At 38.2% G+C, this 21,241-nt stretch overlaps 1 protein-coding gene across 1 annotated transcript in view; it reads left to right on the top strand.

Moving 5' to 3' along the window:
* The window catches only part of ST13 (ST13 Hsp70 interacting protein), a 34,897-nt gene extending 13,656 nt beyond the window's left edge, over window positions 1–21,241 (top strand). Inside the window, exons 4-12 of the mRNA XM_023221907.3 lie at window positions 780–850; window positions 4,977–5,043; window positions 10,070–10,154; window positions 10,288–10,398; window positions 13,298–13,400; window positions 15,317–15,433; window positions 16,598–16,646; window positions 18,618–18,751; window positions 19,179–21,241. Of these exons, the coding sequence (XP_023077675.1) occupies window positions 780–850; window positions 4,977–5,043; window positions 10,070–10,154; window positions 10,288–10,398; window positions 13,298–13,400; window positions 15,317–15,433; window positions 16,598–16,646; window positions 18,618–18,751; window positions 19,179–19,307 (866 nt within the window). The 3' untranslated portion in view covers window positions 19,308–21,241. The remainder of the gene's footprint in view (window positions 1–779; window positions 851–4,976; window positions 5,044–10,069; window positions 10,155–10,287; window positions 10,399–13,297; window positions 13,401–15,316; window positions 15,434–16,597; window positions 16,647–18,617; window positions 18,752–19,178) is intronic.

The following is a 21,241-nucleotide window of genomic DNA, read 5'->3' as shown; positions in this document are numbered from 1 at the left end:
AGCCTCACGAGTAGCTGGGACTACAGGCGCCCGCCACCTTGCCCGGCTAGTTTTTTTTGTATTTTTTTAGTAGAGATGGTGTTTCACTGGGTTAGCCAGGATGGTTTCGGTCTCCTGACCTCGTGATCCGCCCGTGTTGGCCTCCCAAAGTGCTGGGATTACAGGCTTGAGCCACCGCGCCCGGCCTGTTACTTTTAAAAATGAAAGTAATTAGGGACCAGGTACAGTGGCTCGTGCCTGGAATCCTAGTGCTTTGGGAGGCTGAGGTGAGAGCATTTCTTGGACAACACAGTAAGATCCTGTTCCCCCCAAAATATTTTAATTTTAAAAAAGGAAAGTAATGAAGATAATTATATTAAAATATTTTGATTTAAAGTATCGCTGTAGCTTGTGTTACCTACATAAAGTATTTTTGAAAAATGTATAGTATGTCAGTGTGTAGAAGAAAATTATTTGAACTAAATCAGTTTGTTGATAATGACTAAATAGATGGTGTATTTATATACAAAGACTAAATCAGTGGTATATTTATGTGTAATACTAGAAACTGCACATGCCAACAATCCCCTACAACCTGATGATAATAAATATCTCACATGATGTGACAGTTAACGAACTTGTAGTCTTACCAAAGCAATGAAATGTTTAATGGGAACATATTTTAAAATGCATCAATATTTAAATCAAAATAATTAAAATAAAATAGTTTTTAATAATCTTGGGAGTGGCTACTGTATTGCACAGTGCAGGTATTATTGTGATTTTCTCAACTTTGGCAGAAATTGATAAAGAAGGTGTGATTGAACCAGACACTGATTCTCCTCAAGAAATGGGAGATGAAAATGCAGAGGTAAGTTCGGTGACTTGATTTCCTGCTTTCCTGCTTATTCTAAGAAACGTGAAAGGTCCTCTTGTTGCAATTATTTTATGACACGATTCTTCCAGGAAAAGTGCGTAGTAAATCTTTCTCTGACTTCAGGCATTTAGGCAAGCATTGTATTTTACTACTTAAAATACTTGTGAAAATAAATACTGTTACTTTCTGTTTTATCTGTTTTTTAAGTTTGCATCTGGTGTGACTGCTTGCTTGCACTGTAACGCAGAATTCACTTAAAATACATATCTACTAGAATTCACTTAAAATACATATTTACTTGTGGAATTGCTCTTAATGGAATATCTAATGTCAAATTGTATTCCAAAATGGTTTTGTCATAACGGGCCCTCGAGTGAAAATTGGTTTTTGGGAGGAGGGCTTGAAAAAAAATTCTACATATTACAGTGGTTAGTGGTACTCCAAAGACTCATAGAATATTAATATGTAGTGTATCTGTGGTATTAAAAATGGGGATGTGGAAATGAGGAGAAGATGTCTAAAAAGGCTCCTTGGTGTCTGATAAAACAGTTGAGAAACTCTGTAATATAGTAATAGCAGTTTTAAAAGATTGGTTTTTATCCTAAGCTTGATACTACCAAATTTCATCTTTGCCAGTATTGTGGGAAATGGTATCTTTTTTTGGCTTTTAATTTGCATTTTCCTGGCCAGATACGGTGGCTCACACCTGTAATCCCAGCACTTTGGGAGGCTGAGGTGGGTGGATATCTGAGGTCAGGAGTTTGAGACCAGCATGGCCAACATGGTGAACCCCTGTCTCTACTAATAATACAAAAATTATCCGGGCATGGTGGTGCACGCCTGTAATCCCAGCTACTCGGGAGGCTGAGGCAGGAGAATCACTTGAGCCTGGAGGCAGAGATTGCAGTGAGCCAAGATCGCACCCCTCCACTCCAGCCTGGGGGACAGAGCAAAACTCTCTATTTAAAAAAAAAAAAAAAAATTGCATTTTCCTGATTCTTAACAAGGCTGAGCATATTTAAATGTTTATTGGCCATTCACCGGCATTTGCGAAGTCCTGTTTAAACTCTTTTTCCTCTTTTTGCTGGATCTTTTTCTTACTGCTTTGTATTTCGTTTCAATATTCTGGATGCTAATAATTTGTTGCTGGTGCCGCATATATTTGCTACTAGTCTGTGACTCATCTTCACTCATCTTCATGTTGTTTCAAAAATAGCATCTTTTAATGCAGATATTTTCTGCTTTATTACTTTATGATTGTAATCACTGTAGTGTATTGTTTTTTCTTTTCTGAACACTTTATACACTCACCTTTCACCTTTAGTCTGCCGGTCCCACCAGTACTGAAATACACTGTTCCCGAGTATTGTGGGTCTGTTTGAGGACTCGGTTGTTCTGCTTGTCTATTTTTTTTCTGTTCACTAATGCCACATCGTTTGATACTGTCTTGTTATTTTGTAGAACAAGGACCCCCAAAACATTTTAGTCTTTTAGCTGTTCTTGACTTTTTGTTTTTCCAAGTAAATTTTAGAAATAGGTTGATCAAGTCTCTCCCCCCATTGTTTTTTTTCCCCTTTGTTAGAATTGTTTTAAATCTAAATCAAGTTCGGGAAAAGATATATCTCCTCACCATTGAGATAAAGTATCCATAAATAATGTTATCTGCTTAATTTTTAGGTGTTTTTAAAATGTTTTAATAACTTACTAACATGTTCCCCATAAGTCTTGTGCTTTTTTTTTTTTTTTTTGAGACAGGGTCTCACTCTTCCATCCAGGCTGGAGTGTAGTGGTACAATCATAGCTCACTGCACCCTTGAGCCCAGGGGCTCAAGGTGCCCCTTTATTTTTATTTTTAAAATTTTTAGTAGAGACAAAGTCTCAAACTCCTGGTCTTCCAAAGTGCTGGGATTACAGGTAGGAGTTGCTGCACCAGACCTAAGTCTTGTGCATTTTTGTTAAGAACAAATGTAAGTGCTTTCTGTCACCATTTGTCAAAGGAAACTTTAAAGGTTAAATGTTACGTTTATTGATAGTATTGCTTCTTTTATGATGTGTCTAGGTTTATAATTTTTTATTTATCCTGCTTGGGATTCATTGAGCCTCAAATTCTAGGGTTAACTTTCTTTAGTTCTAGAATATTTTCAGCTGTTATTTCATTCAGATACTGCCTCCTTCCTGTTTACTTTATGCTCTTAATTCTGAATCCCTGGTTATGTTAAGACTTTTTCATTATTAAGTTTCATTTCTTTATCACTGCTGAAAAGCAGTCTGTGCTTTCTCTGTTCCATTGATGTTTGAATTGGAGTGCTTGTGTTCTTCATTTTGGTACTTCAACTCTTTTTGAAGTCTACTTGGTTATTTAGAAGTCTTTTGCTCATTACTCATTTTCAGAGTTTACTTTTATTAAACACATTCAATTCCTTGTTGAACTCTTTGCTCGTCTTACTCTGTTATTATTCATTGCTCTTGCTCATTAAAGTACCTTGTTTACTTTATGATGTGTGTGTTTGTGTGTTGTGTGTGATATTTTGAAAATGTGTTCTTTGGAACTTAGCCTGTAGAAAATTTTTGAGGCTTAGTTAAGAAGGTGATTGCTTCCATCAAGTCTCTGAATTGGTGCTACCAACTCAAGGCCCCTCTTGAAATTCTCAGCATGGTGTTTTTTTGTTTGTTCCAGTTACTTTGGTAATTGAATGAATTCCAGATGAAAGGCTGGCCTGTGGCTCTGAATTTTCAGGGGAAGTTCTTTTGATCTCACTACTCAACTGTCCGTTTCTGTAGGACAGGTTTATACCATTATGCTTGCCGGTGTTGGCATTTGGAGTTTCAGATTTATTTTGGAAGGTGTCTGGTTAGACCACATAGATTCTTTTCCTCTGAATATAGACTTTGTATCCTATGTCCTGCATTACCTTCAAAATAAAATTGCAGCCAGGAGTGGCGGCTCATGCTTCTAATTCCAGCACTTTGGGAGGCTGAGGCAGGCAAATCACTTGAGTCCAGGAGTTCCAGACCAGCCTGGGCAACATGACGAAAACCCGTCTCTATAAAAAAATGCAAACCATTTAGCTGGGTGCGAGCCTGTAGTTCCAGCTACATGTGAGGGGAGGCTGAGCCCAGGAGATGGAGGTTGCAGTGAGCCGTGATTGCACCACTGCACTGGAGCTTGGGTGACAGAAGTAGACCCTGTCTTTAAATAAAGAAAAAATACTTTTTATATTTAATATTTATTTTTTGTTGATTTTTTGTAGAGATGAGGTTTTGCCATGTTGCCCAGGTTGGTCTTGAATTCCTGGGCTCGAGGGATCCACCTGCCTCGGCCTCCCAACGTGCTGAGATTACAGGCATGAGTTGTGTATTTTTTTCCTGTGGTTAAAGATCTCCTGAGCTTTCCATTTTAGGAGGACGTTTGCTATAAGTATTTGTTCTTTTTTTTTTGCAGGGGTAGGGTGAGACATGGTCTTGCTCTGTGTCACCCAGGCTGAAGTGCAGTGACACAATCACGACTCACTACAGCCTTGACTTCCTGAGCTCAAGTGATCCTCCTGAGTCAGCCTCCTGAGTAGCTGGGACCAGATGCATGTGCCACCATGCCCAGCTTGGTTTTTTTCTTTTTTTTTTTTTTTGGAGAGATGGGATCTCCCTCTGTTGCCCAGATGCACATGTTCTTGTTCTTAACTAATCTTTATACTGTCAGCATCTTGTACAGTGTTTGGTCTCTCTATATAGTGCTCAGTAGTTGTTTGTGGGAACAAAAGAATGAGACCTTTCTCTTCTGAGAATTCAAACCTAAAAGGAGCTAGTTATCTCTGTGAGGAGATTGGGTTTAATGTTTATGGATAGCTGGGACGGAGGTGGTATGCCTTGGTTGGACGGGAAGGTTAAGCAAAGGTTATGTCTCAGGCAGAGTGTAGGAGTGAAATTTGTTTTGTGTAAAAAGTTAAAACTCATACGTAATTTCTCACTAATGAGTTATCATAATTGTCTCTCTGTTCTCTGGAGACTAGAGAAGAATGAATGAAAACGGGTATTGTGACTGCACCTCATCCCTAAGAAAGTACGAATTGCTTCCTTCTCTCTCTCTCTACCAGTTCTAAGAGGACTTTTATTTTCTTCCTAGATAACGGAGGAGATGATGGATCAGGCAAATGATAAAAAAGTGGCTGCTATTGAAGCCCTAAATGATGGTGAGTAATCTTTTTGCTACATTTCTATGGTAGTCAGAATATTTATTGCAGTAACTTAAATCGTGGTAAAGTAGAAGAGAAATTACATGTACCTGTCCTGTACTGGAGAAGATGGTGTCCTATTATCCAGTCACTCCTTCCTCACTGATAAAGAGGCTGAAATCACTCAGTATCTATTACCTTCTCTCTGCAAGGACAGATCCTGATTTGATTCAGTGCCTCTGATTTCCTGACCCTATCATGGTGTTTTTCTACTGAGAAGAGGCTTTAAAGAGGTGAAAGGCTTTAAAGAAAAAAAAAAAAAAGTAGTATTAGAACAGTGACCCTTAACTTTTTACATGCTAATACCCTTGACAGATGATGTTCATAGGCATAACAATCTTATTCCTAGCCAGAGCATGTTAGATTCTCTTCAGAAAATCCCCTCAGAGTGAGAAAGTGCTGATAGTATTCAGTTTTGTTTTTTTGTTTTTGTTTTGTTTTTGAGACGAATTCTTGCTCTGTCACCCAGGCTGGAATGCAGTGGTACGATCTCAGCTCACTGCAACCTCTGCCTCCCGGGTTCAAGCAATCCTCCTGCCTCAGCCTCCCAAGTAGCTGGGATTACAAGCGTGTGCCACCATGCCCAACTAATTTTTTGTATTTTTATTAGAGGTGGGGTTTCACCATGCTGGCCAGTCTGGTCTGGAACTCCTGACCTGGTGATCTGCCCGCCTTAGCCTCCCAAAGTGCTGGGATAACAGGCATGAGGCACTGTGCCTGGCCTCTTTTTTTTTTTTTTGAGACAGAGTCTTGCTCTGTCGCCCAGGCTGGAGTGCAGTGAGGCCATCTCAGCTGGGACTACAGGTGCCCACCACCACGCCTGGCTGATTTTTTTTGTCTTTTTTAGTAGAGATGGAGTTAGCCAGGATGGTCTCGATCTCCTGACCTCATGATCCACCTGTCTCAGCCTCCCAAAGTGCTGAGATTACAGGCGTGAGTCACCGCGCCCAACCCCAGCCTCTTTTTTTTATATGTTTTTTTTTTTAATTCTCCAAGGTAACAATAGGGTACTTTTTCTTTTTTTTTTTTTTTAGTTGTATTTTATTTTATTTTTATTTTTGAGACAGAGTTGTGCTTTGTCACCCAGGCTGGAATGCAGTATTGCGATCTCAAGTCTCTGCAACCTCCACCCCGAGTCAAGCAATTCTCCTGCCTCAGCCTCCCTAGTAGCTGGGATTACAGGCATGTGCTACCAGCTCCAGCTAATTTTTGTATTTTTAATAGAGATGGATTTCACCATGTTGGCCAGGCTGGTCTCAAATTCCTAACCTCGAGTGATCGGCCCGCCTCAGCCTCCCAAAGTGCTGGGATTACAGGCGCGAACCAAGTGGTGCCTGGCCCATGGTAGTATTAAATATAATGTATAATCGGTTATAATTTGTAAGAACAAATCGTGTATAAACTTGGATACTGTGGCTGCTTCAGTAATATTTCGTTCTTTATAACTGTCATAGTGTATCACAATGCCATAGTCGACTAGATGCTATTATATAGTGCTCATGTGCATTTGGACTTCATTATTAGATTTAGAAGATGACTGAAGTTATTTTTAGAATGAGTTCAGTATTGATGTTCTGGAGTTGGTACGTATTTTAAACATTTTGTGATTCTACCACCTGATTAGCTCCTTAGAATATGTTTATACTATTTTATACTGCAGTTGCCTTAATAGTTTACTTTCCTGAAAAATATTATTCCTTTATTGCTTTCTGTTTACTTTCCCTAGGTTATTCTTACTTAGAGCTGTTTTTTATTATACTACTCTTGCTTGTAGCCTGTAACTAAGTTTTGCATACATATTTAAGATCTTCATCAGAGGATTATAGACCTGCCAGACTCAGACCCCTCATTTTACTTCTCCAGCCTTGTTTTCTCCAGTCAGACTTTACTGTTCTAGAATGTTTTTTTACTTGTGCTATACTGTTTTTCTGGAAAGCTTTTCTTCACATATTTCAACTTTTAATTCATACCTATCAGTTGTTCCCAGCCATTGCTCTTCTGTACCATTCCTTTTCTTCACACGAAAGTTTTGCTGATTTCCCTACCACCTAAGTTTTAAGAGACAGAGTCTCACTCTGCCACTCAGGCTGGAGTGCAGTGGCATGGTCATGGCTCACTGCAGCCTCAAGTTTCCTGGGCTCAAGCAATCCTCCTGAGTAGCTGGGAATACAGGTGCTTGCCACCATGCCTGGCTAATTATTGTCTTTTTTTTTTTTTTTTTTTTATTGGTAGAGATAGGGTTTCACCCTGTTGCCCAGGCTCGTCTCAAACTCCTGGCCTCAAGCAGGCCTCCCAGCTCAGCCTCCAAAAGTGCTAGGATTACAGATGTGAGGCACTGTGCCCGGCCCATTTTAAAATTTACTGTCTCAGTAATGTGTAACAAAAGGAAAATGAGGCTATCACCTAATCATGTTTTTGTTTTCTCATTTTTTTCTGAACTCTCTGTTCATGTGCCTTTGTAAATTTAATCTAGTTCTGATTTTAGAATTTATGCAATTTTATAATGTATTCTAAAGAATAAAAGATTAGTATTCTAAAGCAGGGATTGTGAATCCAAACCCCACCAAGGGTTGGTGAAGGCAGTTTTGTTTGGAGAATGTCGTTAAAACCTGGAGTGTGGAGCCAGAGTGCTATGGTTTGAATCCCAGGTCTGGCACTTAACTGTGGCTGCTTTCCCACTACAACAGCATCATTGAGTAGTTATGACAGATTGTATGGTCTGCAGAGATTAAAATAATTCTCATTTGGCCCTTTGCAGAAAACGTTTACCAACTCCTGAACTAAATGTATGGAGGAACCATTTATTTAGTTGGGAAGATACAGATTGGGAATAGATTTGGAAATGGGGTGGGAAATAGGAATTCGGTTTTTCAGTTTTGGCTGGGCGTGGTGGTTCACACTTATAATCCCAACACTTTGAGGGGCCGAAGCGAAAGGATCTCTTGAGTCCAGGAGTCCAAGATCAGCCTGTTCCACACAGTGAGACTCCATCTCTTAAAAAAACACAACAAATTAGCTGGATGTGGTAGCACGTTTCTGTAATCCGAGCTACTTGAGAGGCTGAGATGGAGGTTCCCTTGAGGCTGGGAGGATCCTTTGAGCCCAGGAAGTTGAGGGTGCGGTGAGCTGTGATTGTGCCCCTGCACTCCAACCTGGGTGACAGAGCAAGACTCTTTTTTTTTTTTTTTTTTGATAACGGAGTTTCGTTCTTGTGGCCCAGACTGGATGGAGTGCAATGGCACAACCTTGGCTCACTGCAACCTCCACCTCTCGGGTTCAAGCAGTTCTCCTGCCTCAGCCTCCCAAGTAGCTGGGATTACAGGCATGCGCCACCATGCGTGGCTAATTTTGTATTTTTAGTAGAGACAGGGTTTCTCCTTGTTGGTCACACTGCTCTCGGGATTTCTCCATGTTGGTCAGGCTGGTCTTGAACCCCCAACCTCATGTGATCCACCTGCCTCAGCCTCCCAAAGTGCTGAGATTACAGGCATGAGCCACTGCGCCCGGCCAAGAGCCTGTCATAAAAAAATTTAGGTTTTGAACATGGTAGGTCTGAGTTGCTTATTAGACATCCAAGTATAATTACGTATAATAGATACCTGTAATAGTAATTAATAAGACTGAGCATTTTTCTGTGTTGTTTTCGTGAGTTCTTTTCAAGTCCTTTACTCATTTGCTAACTGGCTAAGTATCTTTCACAGTGAATTGTGACATTTATTTTAAAATTTCTGTGTTCGGCCTGGCACAGTGGTACTCCCAGCTACTCAGAAGGCTGAGCCGGCGGAGGGGATCACTGGAGTCCAGGAGTTCGAGAGCAGCCTAGGTGACACAGTGAGGCCCAGTCTCTAAAAAATTTTTTTAATTAGCCAGGTTTAGTGGTGTGGGCCTGTATTCGCAGCTAGCCAGGAGCTGAGGTGGGATGATCACTTCAGTCTATAAGCTGTGATCTTGCCACTGTACTCTAGCCTGTGTGACAGTTAGACCCTGTCTCTTAAAAAAAAAAAAATTCTGTATTTGTCTTGCTTCCCCGAGATTTAGACTTCGTGCAAAGAACTGTTCTGATTCTATAGGGTGTTTTATGTGTCATATTACTTAAGGGATTAGTAAAGAAACTATGAGAATAGGACACAGTGAATTAAAGTATAGGTTATAGTCTTTTATGAATTCTAGTTTTCTTGAACTTTTATACCATTTCTTTGAATTCAAATAATGAGCATGTTGTTTTCTTTTAAAATCAGCCCTGTGAAGTTAGCATGGGTTCCTTTTCCTAAACTTAATTTTATCTTTTTAATTTAATGGATAAAAGAAAATCAATGGAATAAAATTAATTTATCCTTTAAATTGATTTTATCTTTTTACTTTATTTTGTTTTATTTTTATTATTATTATTATATTTTGAGACGGAGTCATGCTCTGTCGCCCAGGCTGGAGTGCAGTGGCGCAATCTCAGCTCACTGCAAGCTCCGCCTCCCAGGTTCACGCAGTTCTTCTGCCTCAGCCTCCCGAGTAGCTGGCACTACAGGCACCCACCCACACGCACAGCTAATTTTTTGTATTTTTTAGTAGAAATGGGGTTTCACTGTGTTAGCCAGGGTGGTCTCAATCTCTGGACCTCGTGATCCTCCCACCTTGGCTTACCGAAGTGCTAGGATTACAGGCGTGAACCACTGCGCCCAGCGTGAACCACTGCGCCTGGCGTGAACCACTGCTTTTTTCTTAAACATAAGCAAGGAGTCATACTGAGAATGTGCTATTCTATTGTTAGTTAGGGGCTTATGTACCCAGAAATTGTCTTACCTCATGACTTACAGTATAGATGTGCTAAGATTTGCTTTCAAGAGCCAGTTTTTGTATAACTTAGGTGTCTTTTTTATATTTACTTGATTAAAAGAAAAATGTAAAAGACTTAACTGGATATGAGATAAAAACTTTTTATTAATATTTTTATCCTCTCAATATTTCGATAACTTTTGTTTCACTTTAGGTGAACTCCAGAAAGCCATTGACTTATTCACAGATGCCATCAAGCTGAATCCTCGCTTGGCCATTTTGTATGCCAAGAGGGCCAGGTGAGAACTCTAAACAGAAAAGTATCCCCTGGCGAATAATTTCTGCACATTTGTTTAAATAGAGTTGCTTCTGTGTTGAAACCCAAAAGTTTTACTGAAATGAATACTTTTTAATAACACACGTATTTTTCAGTGTCTTCGTCAAATTACAGAAGCCAAATGCTGCTATCCGAGACTGTGACAGAGCCATTGAGATAAATCCTGATTCAGCTCAGCCTTACAAGTGGCGAGGGAAAGCACACAGGTAAATAATTTAATTTAATTATTTTCAGAACTCTTTACGTTTAAGTCTGATGTTTTAAGATGCTTTGTTTAAACAAAAACACAGAAGTTCCTAATGACTTAAATTTCAAATTAGTATGTACTTAGTGTCAAGAAATGAGATAGCTTGTAGACAGCTGCTTAAAAGGCAGAAGAAAAAGGAAGTTTTTTTAAAAAGGAAGTGAGAATATAGGAAGGAAGAAATAAAATAAAAATTCTTTTCATTTTTTTCATTCAAATGAAGCTACTTTTACCAGTTTTTGACTACATATGGCCAAATATAAGGTAAGGATTTTTCCTTAAAATTAATTCCAGGAAAAGAAAGAATGATCTTTTATCAGCGTCCTTACAAATTTTCTCTTACTTTCAGACTCTGTAAGTTAACATTGAATTACCAATGTATTATAGAAGAAGGAGTATGCCAGCCTGAAACTACTTCAGTCACTGCTAGGCCACCTGAAAAATTAGGAAAAGGAGGGGGGCATAAAGAGGTGAATTTAACCCAGATTAGTAATTATACCTTGTAGCAAAACTTACGAATATTTTTATCTTGGGGATGAAGCGTTCAGTGACTTTCACATGTTACATGGTTTGAAAGGTCTTATACCTCAAATGTGGATGGAAATAAAGATGGATATGTTTAGGACAACTTTATTAGCTGACTCAGAGTAGCTCTAGTGGATTTTATGACGCATTAAAGATAAACATTAAAAGTTGAAATAAAATGTATTAATGCTGTGTCAGCACAGGAAAAGCCCATGCATTGCTGTTGATCCCTTTTGAAATCCCATTAGTCCAAGTATTTCTTTCCCTTCTAATACAAGACAGCATTGGCTTATCTTGTGCTTTGCTTGTCTCAGACTGAAAATAAGCCATTTCTGTGGGAAATCATGGTTCATTATACTGGAAACTAAGATTTGATCACTATGCGTGTTCATTGCTTCTGGTATGTACTGTCATTTCAGTGAACAGCTAGAAAAAGACATTTTAAAAATCATGAATTTAAGGAAGAAATGCTTGAAATTATGAGTTTATACTGATATTTTCTATTAAAATTTAACATTAAATGTTTTCTTTTACCTTTTAGTTTGTATTTTTGACACTTGTGTGGTAAAAATTTTTGTCCTAGTTTTACATTTACTTACTACAGTGCTATGATATACGTAAAACTGTTTCAGAATTATAATACCTTAAAAACAGTATACGCCCTAAGTAAAGTTTGAAGGTTTTTTTGGAAGTTTTTGTTTTGCTTTGTCTTTTGTTTTTAGACAGAGTCTCGCTCTGTCACCCAGGCTGGAGTGCAGTGGTGTGATCTTGGCTCACTGCCACCTTTGCCTCCCAGGTTCAAGTGATTCTCCTGCCTCAGCCAGCCTCCTGAGTAGCTGGGATTACTTACAGTCGTGCCCCACCATGCCCAGCTAATGTTTTGTATTTTTGGTAGAAAGGGGGTTTCGCCCATTGACCAGGATATTCTCAAACTCCTGGCCTCAAGTGATCTGCCCTCCTTTCCCTCCCAAAGCATTGGGATTATAGGCATGACCCAAGGATGTTCTTATTCTTAGAATATATATCCCACTTGAAATATACAGTCAAGATAATGGTATGAAAAGTTACTTGAATTCATTTTTTCTGTGTAGCTTATGTTGTTAATAAAATGCACAGTTTTTTGTTTTTTGTTTTGAGGAGTTTTGCTCTTTCACCTAGGCTGGAGTAAAGTGGTGCAATCTCGACTCACTGCACCCCCTTCACCCCGCCCCGGGCTCAAGCGGTTCTCCTGCCTCAGCCTCGCTAGTAGCTGGGATTACAGGTGTCCACTACCACGTATGGCAAATTTTTTATTTTAGAGATGGGGTTTTGCCACGTTGGCCAGGCTGGTCTTGAACTCCTGACCTCAGGTGATTCACCAGCTTCAGCCTCCCAGAGTGCTGGGATAACAGGCTTGAGCCATTGCGCCTAGCCATAGCTTATTTCTGTTTTTTTTTTGTTTTTTTTTTTTGAGATGGAGTCTTCCTCTGTCACCCAGGATAGAGTGCATTGGCACTATCTTGGCTCACTGCAAGCTCCGCCTCTCGGGTTCTTGCCATTCTCCTGCCTCAGCCTCCCGAGTAGCTGGGACTACAGGTGTCTGCCACCACGGCTGGCTCATTTTTTGTAGTTTTAGTAGAGACAGGATTTCACCATGTTAGCCGGGATGGTCTTGATCTCCTGACCTCGCGATCTGCCCGCCTCGGCTTCCCAAAGTGCTGGGATTACAGACGTGAGCCACCGCACCCAGCCACACAGCTTACTTGTTTGTATTAAGGTTTAGGATTTGCTTTATTTCCATTTTTCTGATTTTATTTTTTGAGTATGTAAAGCATTTAAATGTTTGAAGAGTTACACCTGAGTTAAAAGGCATACCCAGAGAATTGTCCATTTCCGTTGCTGTCTCCTCTACCCCATTCTCACCTACCCCCACCAATCTTTAGTTTCTGGCTTACCTGTTCTGTGTTTTTCATAAAGCCTGTACACGTGTATTATTTTCTCTTCTGTCTTACATAGAAGGTAGCTAAAAGCTAACACATTATGTTAGTCCTGGTTTGGGTGAGTTGAAAGTTACTGCTCTACATACTTTTTAGAAAATTTTATGATATTCTGAATTAAGAAAAATTTTGTTTTTTAGCTTTTAGTAGGAGATCAGCTTTAAATAGAGGAAATTTAAATGTTTTTATAGAGTTAACTAAAGTGGGATATAGTAATTGAATTGGTTGGTGGAAGTTTATAGTTAATATTTAACTTAATCCTGTTTTAGAGCAATCTTTTTTTGTAAGGAAAAAAAGATACCATGCCACATAGGTGAATATGTATAAAAGGCTCCTAAAATGAGTGTAAATCTGTTTCAGACTTCTAGGCCACTGGGAAGAAGCAGCCCATGATCTTGCCCTTGCCTGTAAATTGGATTATGATGAAGATGCTAGTGCAATGCTGAAAGAAGTTCAACCTAGGGTATGTTAAAGTAGAGAAAGGGAAAGTCATTAGTTTTAAGACTCCATCTGGAGTGCTTAGCCCCTGACAGCTGTAATTCATCTGAAAAACAGGCAAAGAAACCATGGGAAGATATAATCTGTAATTGCTGAAGTTTGTGCTCAACTCTGGAGATCTCATTAGGTTTTCATGCTTTCATTTCTCATGCATTATTAGAACAAACTCTGTTACTTTGTTTGGAAGCTTGCAGTGGAATTATAACCTGAAAATTAGAAAAGTGGGTATCAGGTTTACAACAAGGAAACAAATAGAAAAATCTATAATTAGCATTACCCGGCTGGGCGCGGTGGCTCAAGCCTGTAATCCCAGCACTTTGGGAGGCCGAGACGGGCGGATCACGAGATCAGGAGATCGAGACCATCCTGGCTAACCCGGTGAAACCCTGTCTCTACTTAAAAATAAAAAAAAAATAGCCGGGCGAGGTGGCGGCACCTGTAGTCCCAGCTACTCAGGAGGCTGAGGCAGGAGAATGGCGTAAACCCGGGAGGCGGAGCTTGCAGTGAGCTGAGATCCGGCCACTGCACTCCAGCCTGGGCGACAGCAAGACTCCCTTTCAAAAAAAAAAAAAAAAAAAGCATTACCCAAGATTGAATCTGATGTGTCCTTAGATATAGGTGTATACAGCCACTTTATAAAGCAAGAAGGCCTTGTGGAAGTTAAGAAGTTTCAGTCTTTCCGGCCGGGCGCAGTGCCTCATGCCTGTAATCCCAACATTTTGGGAGGCCAAGGTGGGTGGATCATGAGGTCAGGAGTTCAAGACCAGCCGGGCCAACATAGTGAAACTCTGTCTCTCCTAAACACAAAAAATTAGCCGGGTGTGGTGGCACACGCCTGTAGTCCCAGCTGCTCGGGAGGCTGAGGCAGGAGAATCACTTGAACCTGGGAGGTGGAAGGTTGCAGTGAGCCAAGATCACGCCACTGCACTCCAGCCTGGGTGACAGAGCGAAGCTGTCTTAATAAAACAAAGAATTTTCAGTCTTTAAAAAATAATAATATTGAATCCCAAAGGTAGAACATTCCAGCTTTTAAGGATGATTTTTCTCTGAAATTGTTGGTTAAGATAATATTAATGTGTTTACATGGTAAATCTTTCATTTTGTGGGAAGTTCAACTGTCAGGAATTTACTCTCAGAGATTTTAAGATAGTGGAAATTGTATTGAATTTAATTATTTACTGCCAGAGAGTTCATTTGGTTTTCTGTTTTCTTCTTAAAATAGGGCAAAGTTGTAACTTTGTCAGCAAAGTGTCAAGAAGCTAAAGTGACAATTGAATATGAATCTCTTAAATTTACTTTATTCTCTGAGGAAATAACAAATCCAGAGCATTTATTTGATACTACTTACTAGTGTCTGGTACACATATTTACATTTTCCCCTCTTAATCCCTATAGCAATTTGATAAGACTAAATATTTCTTCCTCTCCTGTTTTATGGATACAGAAACTTAAATATACTGTGACATATACTTGGTGTATGTGTTCCCAGTCTTTGCCTTCCCAGGGTTGACCACCGTAATGATACTCTTTCCACTGATCTCAGCTGTCCTTCTGAAACCTAAACACTGTATCTGGTAGAAACTAGCAGGCAAGAATTGTCATGCACTTAGAAACCTATTTGTTAATCTTTGAGCTTAATTGTTTGAGATTGTAACATTTCTAACTTCAAATCCCAGGCCCCTTTATTCTGTTTTACAGTGCCTTGTGCAGTTGAGGTTGGTTTTGTTAAAGCCTGAGCTTGTGTTAGGTCTTTTTCTACAAGACAAATCTGTCATTTTTCTGAACTGCATGTTGAATTAAACATCTCTCCACAAAAAATATTTGTGTTGATGTTATTTAGCTTTTAGAGCAGGCTTATTTTGCTATGGCTCTTTTTTCTAGGCACAGAAAATTGCAGAACATCGGAGAAAGTATGAGAGAAAACGTGAAGAGCGAGAGATCAAAGAAAGAATAGAACGAGTTAAGAAGGCTCGAGAAGAGCATGAGAGAGCCCAGAGGGTAAATTTCCTGTAGCAAAGCCATGAAAGGAAAATACAGCAAATTATATAGAGGTTTTAGGACACTAAAATTCTAATTGCTGGCTCTTTTATTTAATGCTGGCTACAGTTCTATAGAGTAATGATATTACATATAAGGAGTCTCCTTTCACTGTGTCTCATTTTGGGGGCATTTTTAGTCTTAAATTCTTTAGTGAGCTTTTATTTCACCATTTTATATTATTGTTTGTGTTTTTATAAAATCAGGAGTTTTTCCAGATCAGGTACTTGAAACGTGGCGGTATTATTGTTTGATCTTTTGAGGATTCTTGGCCAGATTAATTCAATTTATGATTCCTCCTCTCTTCCAACAGTGGATGCGTTGCTATTTAAAATTGATTCTAGCAGGGCAAGGTGGCAAGTGCCTGTAGTCCGAGCTGTTTGGGAGGCTGAGGTGGGAGGTTCACTTGAGCCCAGGAGTTCGAGACTAGCCTGGGCAACATCGTGTGATGCTGTCTCTTTAAAAAATAACAATAATTCATCTACTTATTTCTAACGTTGAATGAAAGAACGTAAGGCTGTATTATATAACTCGTTACATTCTAATTTTTTGTCCATTTAATATTAAGCATCAATACTTGATTTTAAGGTTATAGTTTATAATCTTTAAAAGTAATTTATCTCCTTGATATTTAAAAGTAATATATCTCAATAATTTTATAACTACATGTGAGAGAAATTTATTTTTCGTTCATTTTCTCTTTTGAAAAGCAGCAAAAACAAATCAATAAATCTACATTTGTATTATGTAGGGAGAGTATGGAAAAGATGTACCTAGGAAACAAAAGTCGTGGTAGTCTTGGTAATCTAGCCATGTCCTTTCCTGTAGGTGTTTTAAAACCAGGATGAATTTAGAGTTTTCATATTAGTACTGTAAATTGTTTTCCAGGTTTGTTTCCAGAGTAGAAGTAAAACACTTGAAATTATTACAGAGAATAATGCCCACTGAGAATCCAGTTGGAAAAAATGTTGAAAGTGGGTATGGGGGTATGGGGTATATCCTTTAGTTCAGTATTACCATCTACTAGGTCATTTTACAATTTTTTCATGGTCTTGCATGGACAGGTTGAATGGACAGCACTTATTTCTTCTTTTATTATGTAATTTATTTCCTTTTGTATCAAAGGAGGAAGAAGCCAGACGACAGTCAGGAGCTCAGTATGGCTCTTTTCCAGGTATATTTAAAGAAAAGTTAAAACTTGTTCTATTATACAGTGATATTCTAATATAATACTCAATATTTATTATAAAGTGATGTTCTAATTTTGTTCTCTCATACAGTGATATTCATGAAGAACCTAGGTAAAAGAAATGATGGAATTATTAGGCATAAAAATGATGTTTTGAGTCCAGTGTAAAAATAGCATATTATTCTTTTTCTTTCAAATGTGATCAGAAATTGCTAGTGAGGCAAATCTTTGAATACCAGAGGACAGGACTAACACGGAGATAGAAGAGACGGAAAAGGCACCCAGAAGATTTATTGAGTACTCCCTGATTACGACAGTGTGGAATTTATGTAAAGACTAGGACAAGACTTAATTTTTTGTTTTTTAAACAGCTGTCTCCAGTTGTTCAATGGTAACTAGCTTTCTCTTAAGGAAAGTTTTTAGAGGCTATTTATGCTTATATGTCACTGGTTAGAACTTAGTTGCATGATGTGAGACTAGAAAATCTAGTGCACAGCAACAGAATTCAAACCTAGAACAAATACTGAGGATGACCTGATGTTTGAAGAAAAAGCAAGAAATTAAACTTAGTTCATAGTTTACTTCCTATTTAAAATATAAATAATCTTATTGTCAGATACCTTTGTTTTAGAAAGTGACTGCTAATGTTGGGCTAGTACTAGAGATCATTTTCTGTTATGTACATTTTATTTAGATTGACAAGCCTTGGGTCAGTAATTTTGTTATGGGTAGGCACTAATTTTTCAAAGCATTGGGGTAAGTAGGGGCACCAAGAGAAGCTAGAAGATGTTTTTTGGTCCCCTTAGATTTCTTCATCTGTGGTTGTTAGTTATTAATGGCCATGTTTTAATTACTGTTGAGGCAGGTAGAAATGACTTTATCATGTGTTTCCTTCTTTAAAACGGCTTTACTTATAGTGACCCTTTGTAGAATACATTAATGTTATCTTTCTCTATATTATTAATTGTAATTTTAGAATATCTCCAGTAGACATACAGGTTTGTGATATTGAAGAACAGAGTAGATTATTCGGGTTTATAATCTAACAAATTATACTGGGAGGATAAAATCCTTTTTGTTGGAGCATTGTTCTCTGTAAAGAAGCACCAGGATTTCTTGTTAAAAATGCAGGTTTCCAGTTTAACTTTCAGATAATTTTTATTTTATTGGAGATGGAAATGAAAAATCAACAAATAAACAAGCCTTTAAAGTAGTCCTTAACTGAAGGAAGATCTATGCTAGATGAGTATAATTGAAACAAAAACCTAAACTAAACTCATATGAATCAATTTTAAATTGAAACAAATATTCAAGAATGGAAAGTTGAAAGATGATCAAAATGACTAACTTTATAATCTAAGGAACTGTTAGATGACTCTGTGTTTTTAAAAAGGTGAGATTAGTCTTTTTTTAACAGTGTTATTACTAGAAAACAGTTGCTGAGCACGGTGGCTCACACTGGTAATCCCAGCACTTCGGGAGGTTGAAGCAGGCAGATCACCTGGGGTCAGGAGTTCGAGAGTGGCCCGGCCAACATGATGAAACCCCGTCTCTACTAAAAATACAAAACTTAGGTGTGGTGGTGCGTGCCTGTAGTCTCATCTACTTGGGAGACTGAGGCAGGAGAATTGCTTAAACCCGAAAGGCAGAGGTTGCAGTCAGCCAAGATGGCACCAATGCACTCTAGCCTGGATGACAGAGCAGGACTCTGTCTCAAGACAGACAAAAATAAAAAACTGTTATTACTAGAAAAATGCTGATCCAGGAGGTAGCAAAGTGAGATTTACAGCCTTTTATAACTTGTGTCTTGTGTCAGTCTGATTAGAATTTTCAGACTCTTCAGACTACTTTGTGCTTAGTGGCACCCTTATTCATCGAACCTGTGCTTTTTGTGGATGAAGTACTGAGTCAGAATATTTGGCAGTATGATTAGTGTCTATTCATTTTTTATTACAGGTGGCTTTACTGGGGGAATGCCTGGTAGTTTTCCCGGAGGAATGCCTGGAATGGGAGGGGCCATGCCTGGAATGGCTGGAATGCCTGGACTCAATGAAATTCTTAGTGATCCAGAGGTTCTTGCAGCCATGCAGGTAAGACTTGAAAGAAGAACTTTGGACATTGTATCATTAAGGCAATTATTTCACAATTCTGTGTGGAGACAAAGGTTACTCTTGTAGCTATTTTTTATTTAGCACAATTATCAAATAGCTTATTATGCAGGAGTGACATTTATTTATGCAGAGTGAGTAAATTAAATTTTTAAAACTAGGAAATACTTAGTAATAATTGGCAATTATATCCAGTTGTTCTTTTGTTTGTATCACAATTGTGCTTTTTTCATCATATAGTTCAAATGACATAATTCAGCTTAATTTTGATACTTCAAGCACTTGTCTAAACTCCATTTAACTTAACTATGACCAAATTATAGGTCTAAATAAGAGATGGAATTTAGGATAATAAACTTATTGACCCAGTAGGATACTTTTTAAATACTAACAAACCCTTTATTTTCAGGATCCAGAAGTTATGGTGGCCTTCCAGGATGTGGCTCAGAACCCAGCAAATATGTCAAAATACCAGAGCAACCCAAAGGTTATGAATCTCATCAGTAAATTGTCAGCCAAATTTGGAGGTCAAGCGTAATGCCCTTCTGATAAATAAAGCCCTTGCTGAAGGAAAAGCAACCTAGATCACCTTATGGATGTCGCAATAATACAAACCAGTGTACCTCTGATCTTCTCATCAAGAGAGCTGGGGTGCTTTGAAGATAATCCCTACCCCTCTCCCCCAAATTCAGCTGAAGCATTTTACAGTCGTTTGCCATTAGGGTATTCATTCAGATAATGTTTTCCTACTAGGAATTACAAACTTTAAACAAACACTTTTTAAATATTCAAAATATTTAAAACAAATTTAAAGGGTATGTTAATTCTTATATTTTTCTTTACTAAACATTTTGGATTTTTTTTCTTTGAATTGGGCAGGGAAGATATGTATGGAAGATTATTGCTCTAATTTGAGTGAAATAAAAGTTATTAGTGCGAGGCAAACATAACTCATTTGAGGATAAAGTTTGTGTTGGATATGTGGTTCCTGATGCATTTTGACTTGTCTTTTTAAATGCTTTATCTTTTTCTTTAAAGATTTATTTCAGTAAAACTAATTGGGACCACCTGGATTTCAATAGGACCTGGGTAGGGATTGGAAGTACTTAGCAGGGCAGCAGCAATCTTGCTGTGTTTTATATAACATGCGTCCTTGGGCAGGTTGCCCTTAAATCTTACACTGTGGTGAAGGGGTGATTTTTTTTGTAATGCTGCAGTAGAGTTGGAGTACTTAGTTCTCTTCTTGTCCAGTGTATTTAATAAGTGTTTCATATTATTTCCACATAAGGGAAATAAGGGAGTACTTTTCTTTTTATATTTCTACGCTTAAAATTCTCTTTCCTAGTCAAAAATTGCCCAACTCTGTGTTTGTTTTCTGCTTGTTACATTTTTCTCCCTTACTTTTCTTGGGCTAAAGACAGGCTTTTTCCACCAGCATCATCACTGCTATCATCATTAACAGCATAATTATACAAGCATATTTAATGCTGAGTTTAATTTAATATGTAATACATATGGTAATTGTAGGGTAATACCCACAACAACTGTAGTTTCTTACTTGGCCAAGAGAATGCTTATTTAAGTGTTAGACTTCCATTCTGGCAAAATCTTGCCATATCAGAAGACATTGGAAAGAGAGATTCCCTTTGGTGTTTGGTCTTCTACTTAGAAAATACTTATTGCAGTTGGAGTTTATCTTGTAGTATTCATCTTTGTATTCTGAAGATCATATGGTTTGAATTAAATTGATATACACAGAGGAACCAATTTTTTTTGATCCAGTGTGAATTATAAATGAGATAATCCACAGTTATTCATTGTGGAGTTGTTGAGACTATGAAAGACTCATTGTCTTTGTATTCAGCTCTTAAATAGTGTAACCATACCCCCACCTCTGCTTGCTTTCTTTCCCTCCCCTCCGATGATAAAGAAAATGATAAATTTTCTGTTGTGCATTCAATTCTTATTTTAAATAAGACTAAGTATAGGCATTGTACCTGACATTGCTACGTTTCTACCAGTGTTTCAATTTAAAGTGCTAGTGTTTAAAAACATTTTCAAGGGATAAGACCTTCTGTACTTTGCTTATTTGAAGAATCAGTGGTAGGAGCAGTGAAGTAAATTCTATGGAGTACATTTCTAAAATCATAAATAAGTTTATTCAGGTTCTAACCCTTTGCTGTACACAAGCAGACAGAAATGCCTCTGTTACATAAATGAGAAAAAGCTATTATGCTGATGGAGCATGCTTCTTAAATCCTTTAAAAACACTCACCATATAAACTTGCATTTGAGCTTGTGTGTTCTTTTTCTTAATGTGTAGAGTTCTTCTTTCTCAAAATTGCCAGTGCGTACTTGGCTTAACTCAAGAACAGTTTCTTCTGGATTCCTTATTTGATTTATTTAACCTAATTATATTCTAATATTGCAAATATTACCATAAGTGGGTAAAAGTAAAATTCCTCTTCTGAA

Source organism: Piliocolobus tephrosceles, chromosome 19, assembly GCF_002776525.5.
Source record: "Piliocolobus tephrosceles isolate RC106 chromosome 19, ASM277652v3, whole genome shotgun sequence".
In the NCBI taxonomy this organism is placed as follows: domain Eukaryota; kingdom Metazoa; phylum Chordata; class Mammalia; order Primates; family Cercopithecidae; genus Piliocolobus; species Piliocolobus tephrosceles.
The sequence above is the reverse complement of the archived record's forward strand: the minus strand, read 5'-3'. Positions and strand labels throughout refer to the sequence as shown.